This window comes from Oenanthe melanoleuca, chromosome 1 (assembly GCF_029582105.1).
Source record: "Oenanthe melanoleuca isolate GR-GAL-2019-014 chromosome 1, OMel1.0, whole genome shotgun sequence".
Lineage (NCBI taxonomy): Eukaryota > Metazoa > Chordata > Aves > Passeriformes > Muscicapidae > Oenanthe > Oenanthe melanoleuca.
The window spans coordinates 41,599,759-41,612,420 of NC_079333.1; the positions used below are offsets into that span (position 1 = coordinate 41,599,759).

The window sequence follows — 12,662 nt, forward strand, 5'->3', positions numbered from 1 at the left end:
AACACTTGTGACAAGTGGCATGAAGCGTGACAGCTTGGCCGGAGATCGGGTGTAGGCAGGGATAGCACACGGCTTCGTGCGGGGGGCCGGTGCCGCGGCACCCGCGGGGACAGGACGGGCCGGGGCTGGTTAGTTAGTTAGTTAGTTAGTTAGTTAGTTAGTTAGTTAGTTAGTTAGTTAGTTAGTTAGTTAGTTAGTTAGTTAGTTAGTTAGTTAGTCAGTTCAGTGCTTACAAACCGCAGCGCCCCGTCCCGCGGGGCCGTGAGGGCAGCGGCGCCGGGCCGGGCGGCGCGGGCGGCGGGCCGGCAGGGGGCGCTGCAGGCGGGCCGGCAGCCGCGCTGGGCGGCGGGGCCGCTCCCGGCGCCGCATCATGTGGGCCCGGCCCCTTCCATGGAGCCGCGGCCGCCGAGCGCCGCCCGGGCGGACGCCGCCATGAGGCTCTGAGGGGCGGCTGCGTGCGGAGCACCCGGCCGGTCCCAGCGCTGCCGAGCTCCCCGAGCCTCGCCGCGGGACAGGGAAGCCCAACGCTGAGGCCACCGTCGCCGCCGCCGCTGCTGCTGCTGCCGCCGCCGCGGGTCCGGCCGGGCGGGCGGGCGGCCCGGGGCCATGTAAAGCGGCAGCGGCCGGTGGGAGCCGAACCGAGCTCGAGCAGAGAAGCCGCCGCTGCCGGTCGGGGAGGCCCCGCAGTGGGGATCATGGCGACGTCTAATCTCTTAAAGGTGAGAGCGGGGCCCGGCCGAGTGCTGCGGGAGGAGGGGGGAGGCGGCGGGGCCGGGCGGCCCTGCGGGTGGCCGGGGCGGGCAGGGCGCTGGGGACGGGGCAGGGCCGGGTCGGGCCGCGGGTGCCGCTGCCCGGAGTTGCCGCTGACACGGCCCCCCCGCAGGTGAGCGGCCTTGGGCTGCCGGCCTCGGCCCGGCCCGGCCCCGCCGGCTGCTGCTGCTGCCAGCGCCGCGCTCCCTGCCCCCGGCTCTCCCTTCCCAAACAAGCCGCGTTGGGAAACAGCGTTGCGTCGTGCCGATAGACAGGGCACGGTGTCTTCTCTTTGTTTATTTAGGAAAATCCGGGCGTACGGAAAATGAGTTTTAAGTTAAACAAAGAGTTGGAAAATGTCTTCGCTAAGGACAGGTGCCGTTAGTGGGGTGGCTGCCGTGTTCCAGTTTTTTTTGTTAACTGCAGTTTTCCTGCAAAGGAAAACTCCTGGAGGCCTTTCTCTTACGTTAAGCAGCTTTGCTTCTGTAGTCATATGTTTTCAAGCACTTTCCCGTCGTTTGATGTCAGATGTCAGTCACCCGAGCTGCCGCAGGTTGGAACAGAAGATTTCAGTGGGACAGTCCAGTGTTTGAGCTCAGGACTGCCTGTCCTGATCTCTGCGGTATGTATGAGGAGGAGACTGTGTGGCCTTTGAAGCCATGCTAGCACAGGGAAGATGGGCCTGCTTGAAACCACTGTTATTAAGGCCTCCTGTAAGTGTTTCTACAACACTGGTTAACTACAGTGCTAAGAGAGGCCTAGGGCAGGCTGCTGCTTAACTTGAGGAATTGATAATTGAAGATATGTATTGATATAGGCATAAACATGTGTTCAGCACTATGCATTATAGTTCAGTGTGGTCCTGAAGAAGTGCTGCTTGGATTTTTTTTAACCTGACCTAATTTGGATGTGTAAATCTAGCCTGAATCTGCTGGTTTTATTTATTGCTCTGAGACATTCAGTGTGAAGAAATGAGAAGTAATTCATAATTTATCCTCTTGTTTCTTCCTGGTATTAAAAAACCCCTCTTTGTTAAAAAGATATGTTTTAAAAAAATCTTCCTTGAAATTGAAATGTAATTGAAAGTAATTTAAATTAATTCCTATATATTTTTATGCCTGTAAGAGGTTGTTAAATATTTAAGCAGATAATACTTAAAAATTCTTTAAAATCTAAAACCCAAGGAACCCAAAAACACGGGTGAAAAAAAAGTCCCATTAGAAGAAATGCCCTTTTTGTGGAAAAGCATGTGTTCAGAGCAGGGCTCAGACAGTTTTATTCACTTGTTAGTGTTTTAGATGATCTCTTTGCTGTACATTTGAGGATTTCTTGAAAGTCTGACACGTGCTTTGATGGTACACATGGTGGGATAGCCCACAGTAGATAGGGGAAACAGGCATGTAGGATTTGTCAGCATTGCACTTCAGCTATTTTGAAAGACCAGTAAGGAGTAAAAACAGAGGCCTTGGCTTGGTGAGATGGCTCTTGCCAAGCTAAAGTCTTTGTGTTAACTAGTCATGTTTCTGCCACTGGCCTTTGAGTCATCATTTATATTGACAATAAGATATATATGCACAGTGTGTTTTAGGAAAAATGGTGCAGAGAGTTATCTTCTAAAATAGGCTCTTCTGGTCAGTCAAAGTCTTATTAAGCACTTAGCTTACTAATTAGGGAGTTTTCCAGTGACAATAAACTATGATTCCCACTTTACAGAAGGAAAGATTGAACTGTGATTTGGCTTTGTTTATAATGGCAGGATAAACCAGTGTGAGAATTAGAACTAGGTAAGGTCCTTTGTTTCCCAGTTCCACTCATCAGAGTGCTCTCCAAAAAGCAAACTGTTGATTCCAGATCAGTGTTGCCTGGCAGTGCCTTGTGCCTTCTAGTCTGTCCAACATACTTCTGCTTTCATCTTTAAAGGGAAAAAAAGCAATGTCTGGACTCAGTAAAAATCCCAGGATAAGAAAGGAGACCTGTTAAAATCTTTTTTCCGTATCTTTTCCAAATAAGCTTGCATGATCAAATCTAAGTTTGACAGGTCTTAGTTTTGCCAACATGAACATGACCTGAGCATTTTCTTTTGTTTTCCCTCATCTGGTTCAGCTTTCTGCATAGTTGAGAAAATGAACTGAAATATTCCTTTCTGATGCTATTAACAGGTACTATCTGAATCCAAATCTGACTGGCTGTCATAATTTTAGTAGGCATCTTAAAACTAGTGTTTAATTTTTCTAACTGTAATTTTTTTTTTTAGTGGGAAGCATATTCTTGGAGAGCCTTCTTTAAATTCAAAATTAGAATGACCAATCATGTTGAATCCTAGTGAGACAGAACAAACTAATGTGATGGTAATGCTGCAGTACTTAGTAAGAGCTATTACAGGGTCAGCTGGTGCCCGCCCTACCTGTAGCAGAGCTGCCCTCCCTCGTTGAGGCAGTAGCTTTCTGGTAGGTGACCAAGCCATTTCTAGCAGAGTCCCCTAGAGGTTTTTGTTTCAACACACATGACACTTTTAAAGTGAGGTACTTCTTTTCAGGGGCCCTGTAGGCCTTGTAACTTGTTCTCTTTGCAGTGATGATACAGTCTAAACCAATTCACCCATGTGACATGAAGACACTTGGAGTTTTTCTGCAGTTTGCGGAGCAGAAAGCACCTCAGCTTATTGTAGCACAAAGAAAACCTGTAGCTGAATCTATGCTGGCAGATCTTGACACTATTGTAGAGCATTCCTGGAGCTGCCAGCAAGTGCAGGAGTCTATCCTTGCAAGATGAACTCCAGCATGAGCCTGATATTAGGAAAGAAGCAGCTGAGGAAGCAAGAGTTTTTCCCTGTGCTTAAATGAAATGAGAATCACTATTTACCTTTGCATCAGTTTGTCACTGACAACTAGAAACACATTTGAAGTTCTTGAATTTTTTGACTTGAAGTATATGTTTGCAGATCTGTATTTTAAGTTTCTCTGTTTTTTCCTGGGTATTTCCATTTAGGATATCCTTAAGAAGCTAGTGAGTGTTGCATGCTAGTTGGTTACATACAAAAGCTTTTCCTGTGGCTACTTTTCTGCTTTGAGTAGAAACTTGCTACAAGCATTACACTGATTTTTAGAGCTACTTGTAGCAGAGACTAATGAGACAGTGCTTGTTTCCATCTAGGACATTCCATTTCCTACTCCATCTCTCTGTGAGCTGGCTTTAATATAAATACTGTCTGAAAACAATGAAGTTGTAAAGGTGAAAATGTTATACAGATGTAGATCAGATGTACAGTAAGACCTAGAGAACACTACTTTTCTACAGTACTGTGTAGAGCATCTGGCAGAGACCAGGGCTGAATTTCTGTGTGGCCTGAAATAAAGAGGACACAGCAAAGAGAGTTCCAAAGAGACATTTTGAGGCTCAAAGGGAGAGTAGCATGAGGGTTGTGGTGTATTGCCTTGCCTTGTTGTGTCTGTTATGTTTAAGTGCTTATGCGTAGAATTGAAGAAATTGAAGAACGGGGGAAAATATATGTGAAGTAGTATGTATTTCAAGTAAAATTTAGTGTTAAAATGGAATTTTAAATCTTTATGAACAAATTCAATGAAGTGAATTTTAAAACAAAATATTACGTAAGTGGAGTTATTTTTCAAAGCATTAAAATTTAAACACTAGAATGATTACTTAACCAGGCTGTGGCTATCAGCTGTAGTCTGTGTTTTCAGAGAAGATTTGATAAGTGGAGTAATTTTATTTCATCAAAATTATGCCTTACTGTCCTGTTTACCTTTCCTTTGGAACTGTGGTTGGAAGCAAAGTAGGAGAGAAAAATTACTCAGGAAATACTGCTCAGAAATTGCATGTGTGACTTTGGTAACAGCAAAGAATTGTCACTGTTTGACCTCCTCTTCTACTATAAAATCTGTTTTCTCTCGTGCACTAATACAGATGGAATTAATGAGTGGGAATGATACACAGTAGGTGGTATTTAATGCCCCTTTCTTCTGTAATTACTGTATAAAATTGTAATGTCATGGAATCGTAAATCTACCTAGATGATGTTGCTGTAATCTTTTTTGATTTCAGTAAAGCTTTCCTTACTGTCTCTCAGAGCATCCTTCTGAAAAAAATGTCCAGCCCACAGCTGGATGAACACTTCATGTGATGAGTGAGCAACTGGTTCGTTATAGGGAATTGGGTGATGTCAGACTGGAGACCTGTCACAAGTAGGGTTCCACAGGGCTCCATCTTAGGCCCTGTGCTCTTCAACATCTTCATAAATGACTTGCACACAGGACTGGAAGGGACACTGAGCAAGTTCCCAGATGATACAAAACCAGGAAGAGACACTGACTTATTTGAAGGCAGAGAGGCTGTGCAGAGAGACCTGGACAAATCAGAGGCTGGGCAATCACCAACCAGATGAAGTTCAAGAAGGGAATGTGCCAGATTCTGCACCTGGGATGGTTCAACTCTGGATGTACGGACAGACTGGGGAATGAGATGCTGGAGAGCAGAGCCATGGAAAGGGACCTGGGGGTCCTGATCATTGGCAAGTTGGGCATGAGCCAGCAGTGCCCTGGCAGCCAGGAGAGCCAGCCCTGTCCTGGGGGGCATCAGGAACAGCATCACAGCTGGGCAAGGGAGGGGATTGTCCTGCTCTGCTCTGAGCTGGGGCAGCCTCACCTGGAGAGCTGGGGGCAGCTTTGGGTGCCACAGTATAAAAGAGACATTAAACTATTGGAGAGTGTCCAAAGGAGGGCAGCAAGGATGGTGAAGGGCCTTTGAAGGAAAGGACCCCCTTGAGGCTGAGTCACTTGGTGTGTTCAGCCTGGAGGAGACTGAGGACAGACCCCATCATAGTCTGCAGCTTCCTTGTAAGGGGAAGAGGAGGGGCAGGCACTGATCTCTTCTCTCTGGTGACAGTGACAAGATGCGAGGGAATGGCCTGAATCTGTGTCAGGGGAGGTTTAGGTTGGATATTGGGGAAAGGTTCTTCACCCAGAGGATGTTTGGGCACTGGAGCAGCTCCCCAGGGCAGTGGTCACAGCACCAGCCTGGCAGAATTCAAGAAGCATTTTTGGACAATGTTCTCAGGCACATGATGTAACTCTTGAGGATGGTCCTATGCAGGGCCAGGAATTGGACTTGATGGGCCTTGTTGGTCTTTTCCAACTCAGCTTATCCTGTATTTCTGTGAATTGTTTATTGAACTTAAAGAACAGTTGAGGAGAATTTTTCATCCATTAATTTCATTTCATCTTCTGCTTAATTAAAGAATAAAGAAGTAAATGTGGAAAAAACTACTCCTGCATATAGGAAACTAAGTTTTAAACTTCTCTAATGGGATTTCAGGATAAACTTTATTTGAGGAATTATTTTTAAGTAGGCAGATATTGGTTACAAGTGGACATGTGGTTTTTTGAAGTTGAATTTTATTTGTGCTTCTTAGGATTAAGTAGGTAATCACAATCTAAATCATATAAACAGTTGTGTTTGCAGTCCTCAACCTCCCCATGTTTTACACATCTTTACAAACTAATCTTATTCACAAAGATAGAGCATTCAGGTTGTATCTTCAGCTCTGTTCAGTGAAGGACTGAATTGCACTTCTCAAGAATTGCAGAACAGATTTTTTTACCTGTTCCGAAAAATTTGAGCAGTCTGCTGATGTTTCATTCAAAAGGAAAACTTTTGAGGAAGTTGTTTTTTACTTTTTTTTATAATGTCTTTTCTGGAACTTCTAACTATTCAGTAGCTGATATTTTATGTTCATTATCCTTCAAAGAGAGACTTGGAACAGATGTATCTGCAAGTAGAAGCTAACAATTTTCATGGGACTAGGAAAGATTAGAGCAATGCATCAAACATTAGGAAGTAATTGTAAAGCTGCCTCTGTATAGGGGAAGCATTTAGTTGATGATTTTCAAATACAATGCATTCAAATTACTTTTCTTTTTTTGCGGTGGAAAAGAATAGGTAAAACTGTCTCTGAATAGGCAAACAATTTCGTATTTTATTTTTTATGTTGAAAGATTTATGGACTTTATCAACAGGGGCTGATTCTATGAAAACTGTGTTCAGTACCTACCACAATGCTGTGAGGTCTCCAGGTGCTGTGGCTGTAAATGGTTACTGTGGTCCCTGTTGCATCTTTGTAGCTTGAAGATGAGGTATCTTTGCACTTGAGAACACCAGGGGATATGGTTGTCAAACTGTGCTTATTCTCAATACATAAGAACAGATTTAATTGTAAATTTCCATGTAGAAATTAATAAAAAGGAGGTGATTGAGGGAACTTGGTGTGCTGTTTGTGCTTGTTTATCTGAAGAGATGTTAGTTGCAGAAGAGTGCACTTACCAGAATTTCAAACAGACTGTATTAGCTGCTATTTGAAGTGAATTGTGTAGTATTTCTAGCCAAGACAATGATCTGTTCAAAAGTAAACAGTGCGCTGGAACATAACCCTGCCGATAACTCAACCAGTAGTCTTTGTGCCACAGAACTCTCAATCAGTGTAATCTTTTAATTATTTTAATTTTAATTATTCTTTTAATAATTTGCTTAACTATATTAAGCAAATAGAATCATAACATATGTGGTAGAACTGCTGTTTTTCTCTCAAAGTTGTTGTATTGTTTGAGTTTTTTAAAAAATGGAAGTTAGCCTGGATACTGTGGTGAGATTTTTCGGAACAATCAGAATTATATGGGAGCACTTCATTTCTTTAGCTTTCCTCTTAATTTGTGTCATAAGTTTGAAAAATCCACCTTGGATTAGATTTTTCAGCGCGGTGTAAATAATTTTTATCTGCACCAGCGATAGTCTTGGCCTTGTGGCCAGTTAACCCACAGGAAGGGAGTCTGCGATACAGCAGCTCCTACGTTACTCTGCTTCCTTCCTCCCTCTTTGCTGCTGATGCCAAATGCACAGTGAGAGAAAAAAGGTACATGGTAGCATCCACAATACCATCCTGACTCCTGGCTACCATTTTGATCAGGGTTTGCAGCTGCCGCCTGACTTCTGCTGCAGGTATCTGGGAGCAGTGGAGCTGCTCCAAGTATCATCCATGTTGTCTGTGTATAACTCCACTAACAGCTGAAGAAAACTTGCTAGAGCTTTGCATTGTAGCTAATGCAGTGATTAAATGAAGAAATTGGCAGTTTCTTTGAAACAAATAATAGCTCTGTCACTTCTTAAAATAATACTTATTGTAAAAAGTGTTGTTGAGCTGTGGTGGTGTAGCTTAAATGCTAGCTTCTGAGGGACACCTGAGAAAATATGTTAACTGTAGAAACTGCAATCCTTAAAGACAAAATAAGATACTGGTTTATTAACAATACTTTTTTGTTGTTTCTTTTAGAATAAAGGTTCACTTCAGTTTGAAGACAAATGGGACTCCATGCGCCCAATCGTTCTGAAACTTCTTCGTCAGGAGTCTGTCACGAAACAGCAATGGTTTGATCTGTTTTCGTAAGTAATTTTTTTGTATCTTACTTCCTTCTGTGTGATGGGAATACAGGTATTGAATGACTCCTGATACAGACAGAAATTATGTGAAAGATTGCGTGGAAACACAGTACAAAAATACAAGTTTAAGTTTTATTAAGAAGTAAGTGTATCAACATCACTGTAAGTGTGCAAATGTAGAGCTTTGTTGAGATTCAGGTCTTTGGAAATAGGATGAAAAAAGAACAGCAGAGCTTTTGACTTCAGCTGACCATAGCAAACAGCTTCTGTACCTGCCCACAAACTTTTTGTTAGAATTAGAGAGAAAATGTTTACTGCTGGCTCAGTAAATTCATTTAAAGGCTGTTTGCTGAAGGTTACATTATTCTGATTTGAATGGCTTTCTTCTAAAATAACTGAAGTAACAGGGTGGTGCAGTTTAACTGGTATAATTTGAATACTTTTTTGCCCTAAGAATGAAATATGAGTTTTCAGACAATGTTGGTATTAATGTGCTTTCTATAAACCCTGCCATTTTCTTCCTTCCAAAAAGCAAGAAGTTGCTTTTCCAGAAGTTTAGGTGATTATTTTTTTGTGTGATTTTTGCAAACATGATATGGAAGCGAGTTACAAAAGAAACATCAGAAGTATATCTAAAATAGTCTTTGTCTCAGTGGAGTTATTTGCCCTCAAATACAGTAGCAACTTAAATCTGCAGACTCTTCTTTCGCTTTTTAAAATCTGTCACAACAGTAGGTTGTCTTTGAAATGCAGTCTTGTTGCACTATGTCTTTATTGTTCTTTTTGATGAGGACATTGTAGTGACTCTTTTCACCCAGTTTAATGCACCTGTCACACTTTTCTGTCAGCCAAGAGGAAAGGTAATTTAACATGTGATGGGTTTTAATATCTTATGATATCTCTGCTGTAGTAGTTGCCAGTGACATGGTATAGTTAAGGAAAAAACTCAGTTCTGAATAATTGCTTTAATTTTTAATAACTAAGTTCAATAATTCTTGATTGGAATTGAAACTTTATATTTGTTGATTTTCCTTGTAACTGAGTTACTGAATAGAACTTAGGTAGCTTCAGGGCTAAATTAAAGTTAGGGAGGGAGAGGATCCCACTTCCCTAGGTTTATATTTTTGGACAGTGTTCTTTGTTAAGCTTCTTAATAAAAATGCAAAATCTGTAGATGTCTTGTACATGCCCTTTGAATATAATTATCCTGTACTACTTTTTTTTCACTGCTGTCAGGAAACAATGACATTCTAAATACAGTAACACCTTTTCTGCCTGTGAATATTGTGTAGGTCTCACCAGTTAAAGGTTAGACCTCTGTAAACCTTGGGCCAGCACCTTCAATCTGTATCAAAGCAACTTGTGAGTTTTGTCTTTTCAGTTAAACTAAAAACGCTCCTTTTGTATTGAAATAAGTGTATTCATTTAATAGGAACAAAGTAATAGCTTTAGAGTATAGGGGTGCTTTTCTGCAGAGATGTGGCCTTCTTACTGAAAGGTGGAAGAAAAACCAGAGGATGGTAATGAGTCAAAAAAGGCTTGCTAAGCCATGTTATATTTGATGTATGGTTAAGAGTGTAACTTACTTTATTTAGTCTTCAGTGTGGAAAGAATAGGTGTTAAGATAGACTTGCTGGGCTGTCAGGTAGGAAAAGTTTCATTTCAATGTTGATTAAAATGCAGAATTTTGTTTTGCAGTGCTGTTTAGTAACTTTTCTCAGTGCATTTGAGAGTGGTAGCATTTGAAAATGCACCACTGCCATGAAATGTTTTGAGTGATCTTATTAAACTAATTAAATCATCTTTTAAATTACGTGATCCCTTAGGGTTCAGATTTCTCATAAGGAAGGCCTATTGCCTTTGTAGGAGTTTGTAGTGCTTGGATTTTGAAACTGTCAGGGAAGGCTACATGTTAATGATAACATTTTAGAATAGCATGGGCTGAATAGTAACTGTAATAGTTACTGGCAAGTGATGTCTGTCTTTGTCAAAGAAAAGATGTAAAATTTGTCCTTAATAGGGATTATTGAATAGGTACTGGAAACAGAATTGTCTTGCACATCTTATTGACCATCATGTTCTCCTAAATAGGTTGCAGTTACTTGCTTCCAGGACTTTTCTTAAAGCTTCAGTCTCTCTTCTGCAACCATGCTTTCTCCCATGTGTCACTGGGTCTAGTTGTGTGTTGTTTAACAATGACAGATTAGAAGTGTATTAATTTCTTAGACACGATGAAATTATGACTGTTTAGGCCTCGTGCATTACAGCATTAAATTTCGAGTAGCTGTTACTAAAAGGTGGATAAATTGTTTTCTAGAGATGTACATGCAGTTTGCTTGTGGGATGATAAAGGTCCAGCAAAAATCCATCAAGCTCTGAAGGAAGACATCCTTGATTTTATTAAACAGGCACAAGCAGTAAGTTCTTAATGTTTCATAACTTCTATTTGCATTGTTAGAAAAACAGCCAAATAATTCTGACTTTTCCTTGAATTTAAGTGCATTGCTTTTTTGTTTGAAATTTTGTGATGTTCTTGAGACCATAATTGCCCTGCAAACTTCTGTTGACAAAGAGAAGAGCCTTGAGCATTTGCTTGGCTCATTGTTTTCTCACAGTGCTTGAAGATGGGATGGGCAGTGATTTTTGTGTTATAGTAAAAAAAAAAACAACAACACAGCATTATTTTTGTTTATCTAACAGTACTTATAGAATTTTCTTCCACTTGAAAACTTCTAAAGGCAGAATTTTCCCTAAGAAATTACTGTCTGTAAAAAAAAAAAATTATATGGCTTCAGTGCTATTTTGACATGTTCATGGATGGCTTTAAAATAAGCCATATATACAGTGTACACAAATACCTGTGCTATCGACTCAGCAAGCTCAGCTGTCCAGTTTTATAAGCTTCCCTCCAAACGAGTGACACTGTCAATAGATTCAAAGGAAGTTCTTGTGTTTGTAACATATACTACAGAAAACATCTTTTGCTATGACAGATTTTAAAGAGGGAGTTGTTGTGAAATTAAAAAAAAATTCTAAAGCATTCTGTGACAAAGGTTTAGAAAGACTGCACGCTTTTATTTTATCCTTTTAATCAAGTGATTTGCACACTAAGGCTTTGCTTCAAGGAAAATAATTTTTTATAGAGGCCGTTGTATAACCAGGCCTATAAATATTGCTTTTTAAGTTCCACAGCTTACTCTCTTACATGCATAAATGCTATGCTGAGCTGAAACCTTTTGATGTGGTTTGTATTGGCTGTTATTTGAGAGACAGTTTTTTGGTTTTTTTGGCATTATAATAGCCAGTGTACAATGTAGCTAAGTTCTCAGGCTTTAATAAAATATACATGTAAACTATCTGTCTGGGTCTAATGAAAGGTTAGTAGATGCCATTGAATCAAAACTTGTCACTGTATAGAATATAACACTTATAGGTCCTTATAGGTTTATGTTAATTAATTTTTTTTTTATATGGTTGTACCAGCACATGCCTTTAGACCAAAGATTGTAATTTTTTAGTTGCACATGACTTAAAAGGAGAAAAAAAAAAAAAAGGTTAATTTAGAAAACTTGAACTTAATGAGTACTTTCTTCTTGCTGTCTTTCTTTGCCTTTTAGAAATGACCCATATGACACAGGTTAATTAATAACTACTTCAAGATGACACTTCAATATGTAGACTTTCTTAGTATGAGATATCTATATATTTGAGTTTTATATGGGGAGTTATTTTCAATCTAAACAAAGCCCATGTTTTGTGCATAAATTGATTTATAAATTCCCTCCTCTGCTCGCCCCACCTGCAGAGAGTGCTGAGTCACCAGGATGATACAGCTCTACTCAAAGCCTACATCGTGGAGTGGCGCAAGTTCTTCACCCAGTGCGACATTTTACCCAAGCCCTTCTGTCAGTTAGAGATCACTCTGATGGGCAAGCAGGGCAGCAACAAGAAGTCCAATGTGGAGGACAGCATTGTTCGAAAGGTGGGTGAGCTGTACTGCCAGAGAGCTTTGTTGCACAGCTGGCCTCAGTAACAGCACTGAGGGCATTCTGTAGCTCCAGATGAAATTGCACCAATCCTGTAATGTGATGCAGCAGAATTAGTAGCAGTCACCAGAAATAATAAATCACACAGTGGGGCACATTAAGTGATGAGGATTTTGACAGGAGCCTCCATTACCAGTCTTAAAACTTTGCAGTGCTTAGATGAGAGTTTTTTATGAGCTACAATGCATTACTTGCATACTGAACTTTCTTCTTGGATAAATGTAATGGAAAACCATTAGTCTTTTTCTTTATGTCATTGTGGTGTTAGTTGAGTTTTTAGTTTTGTCTAAGACTGTGCCTGCCAGATGGTGAATTATATTTGGGTGTTTGCCTCAAAAGTACTGATATTGCAGCTCCTGACACATTGTATTGTTGGAAGGATTACTTGACTGACTACCAAGAACTGTAGAAATAATAGAG

General features: G+C 40.9%; 1 protein-coding gene across 1 annotated transcript in view; it reads left to right on the plus strand.

Annotated features, from left to right (window-relative positions):
• The first annotated feature begins 350 nt into the window (after positions 1-350).
• CUL5 (cullin 5) overlaps positions 351-12,662 on the plus strand; it is a 31,829-nt gene continuing 19,517 nt past the window's right edge. Inside the window, exons 1-4 of the mRNA XM_056492371.1 lie at positions 351-719; positions 8,090-8,199; positions 10,514-10,613; positions 12,002-12,178. Of these exons, the coding sequence (XP_056348346.1) occupies positions 696-719; positions 8,090-8,199; positions 10,514-10,613; positions 12,002-12,178 (411 nt within the window). The 5' untranslated portion in view covers positions 351-695. The remainder of the gene's footprint in view (positions 720-8,089; positions 8,200-10,513; positions 10,614-12,001; positions 12,179-12,662) is intronic.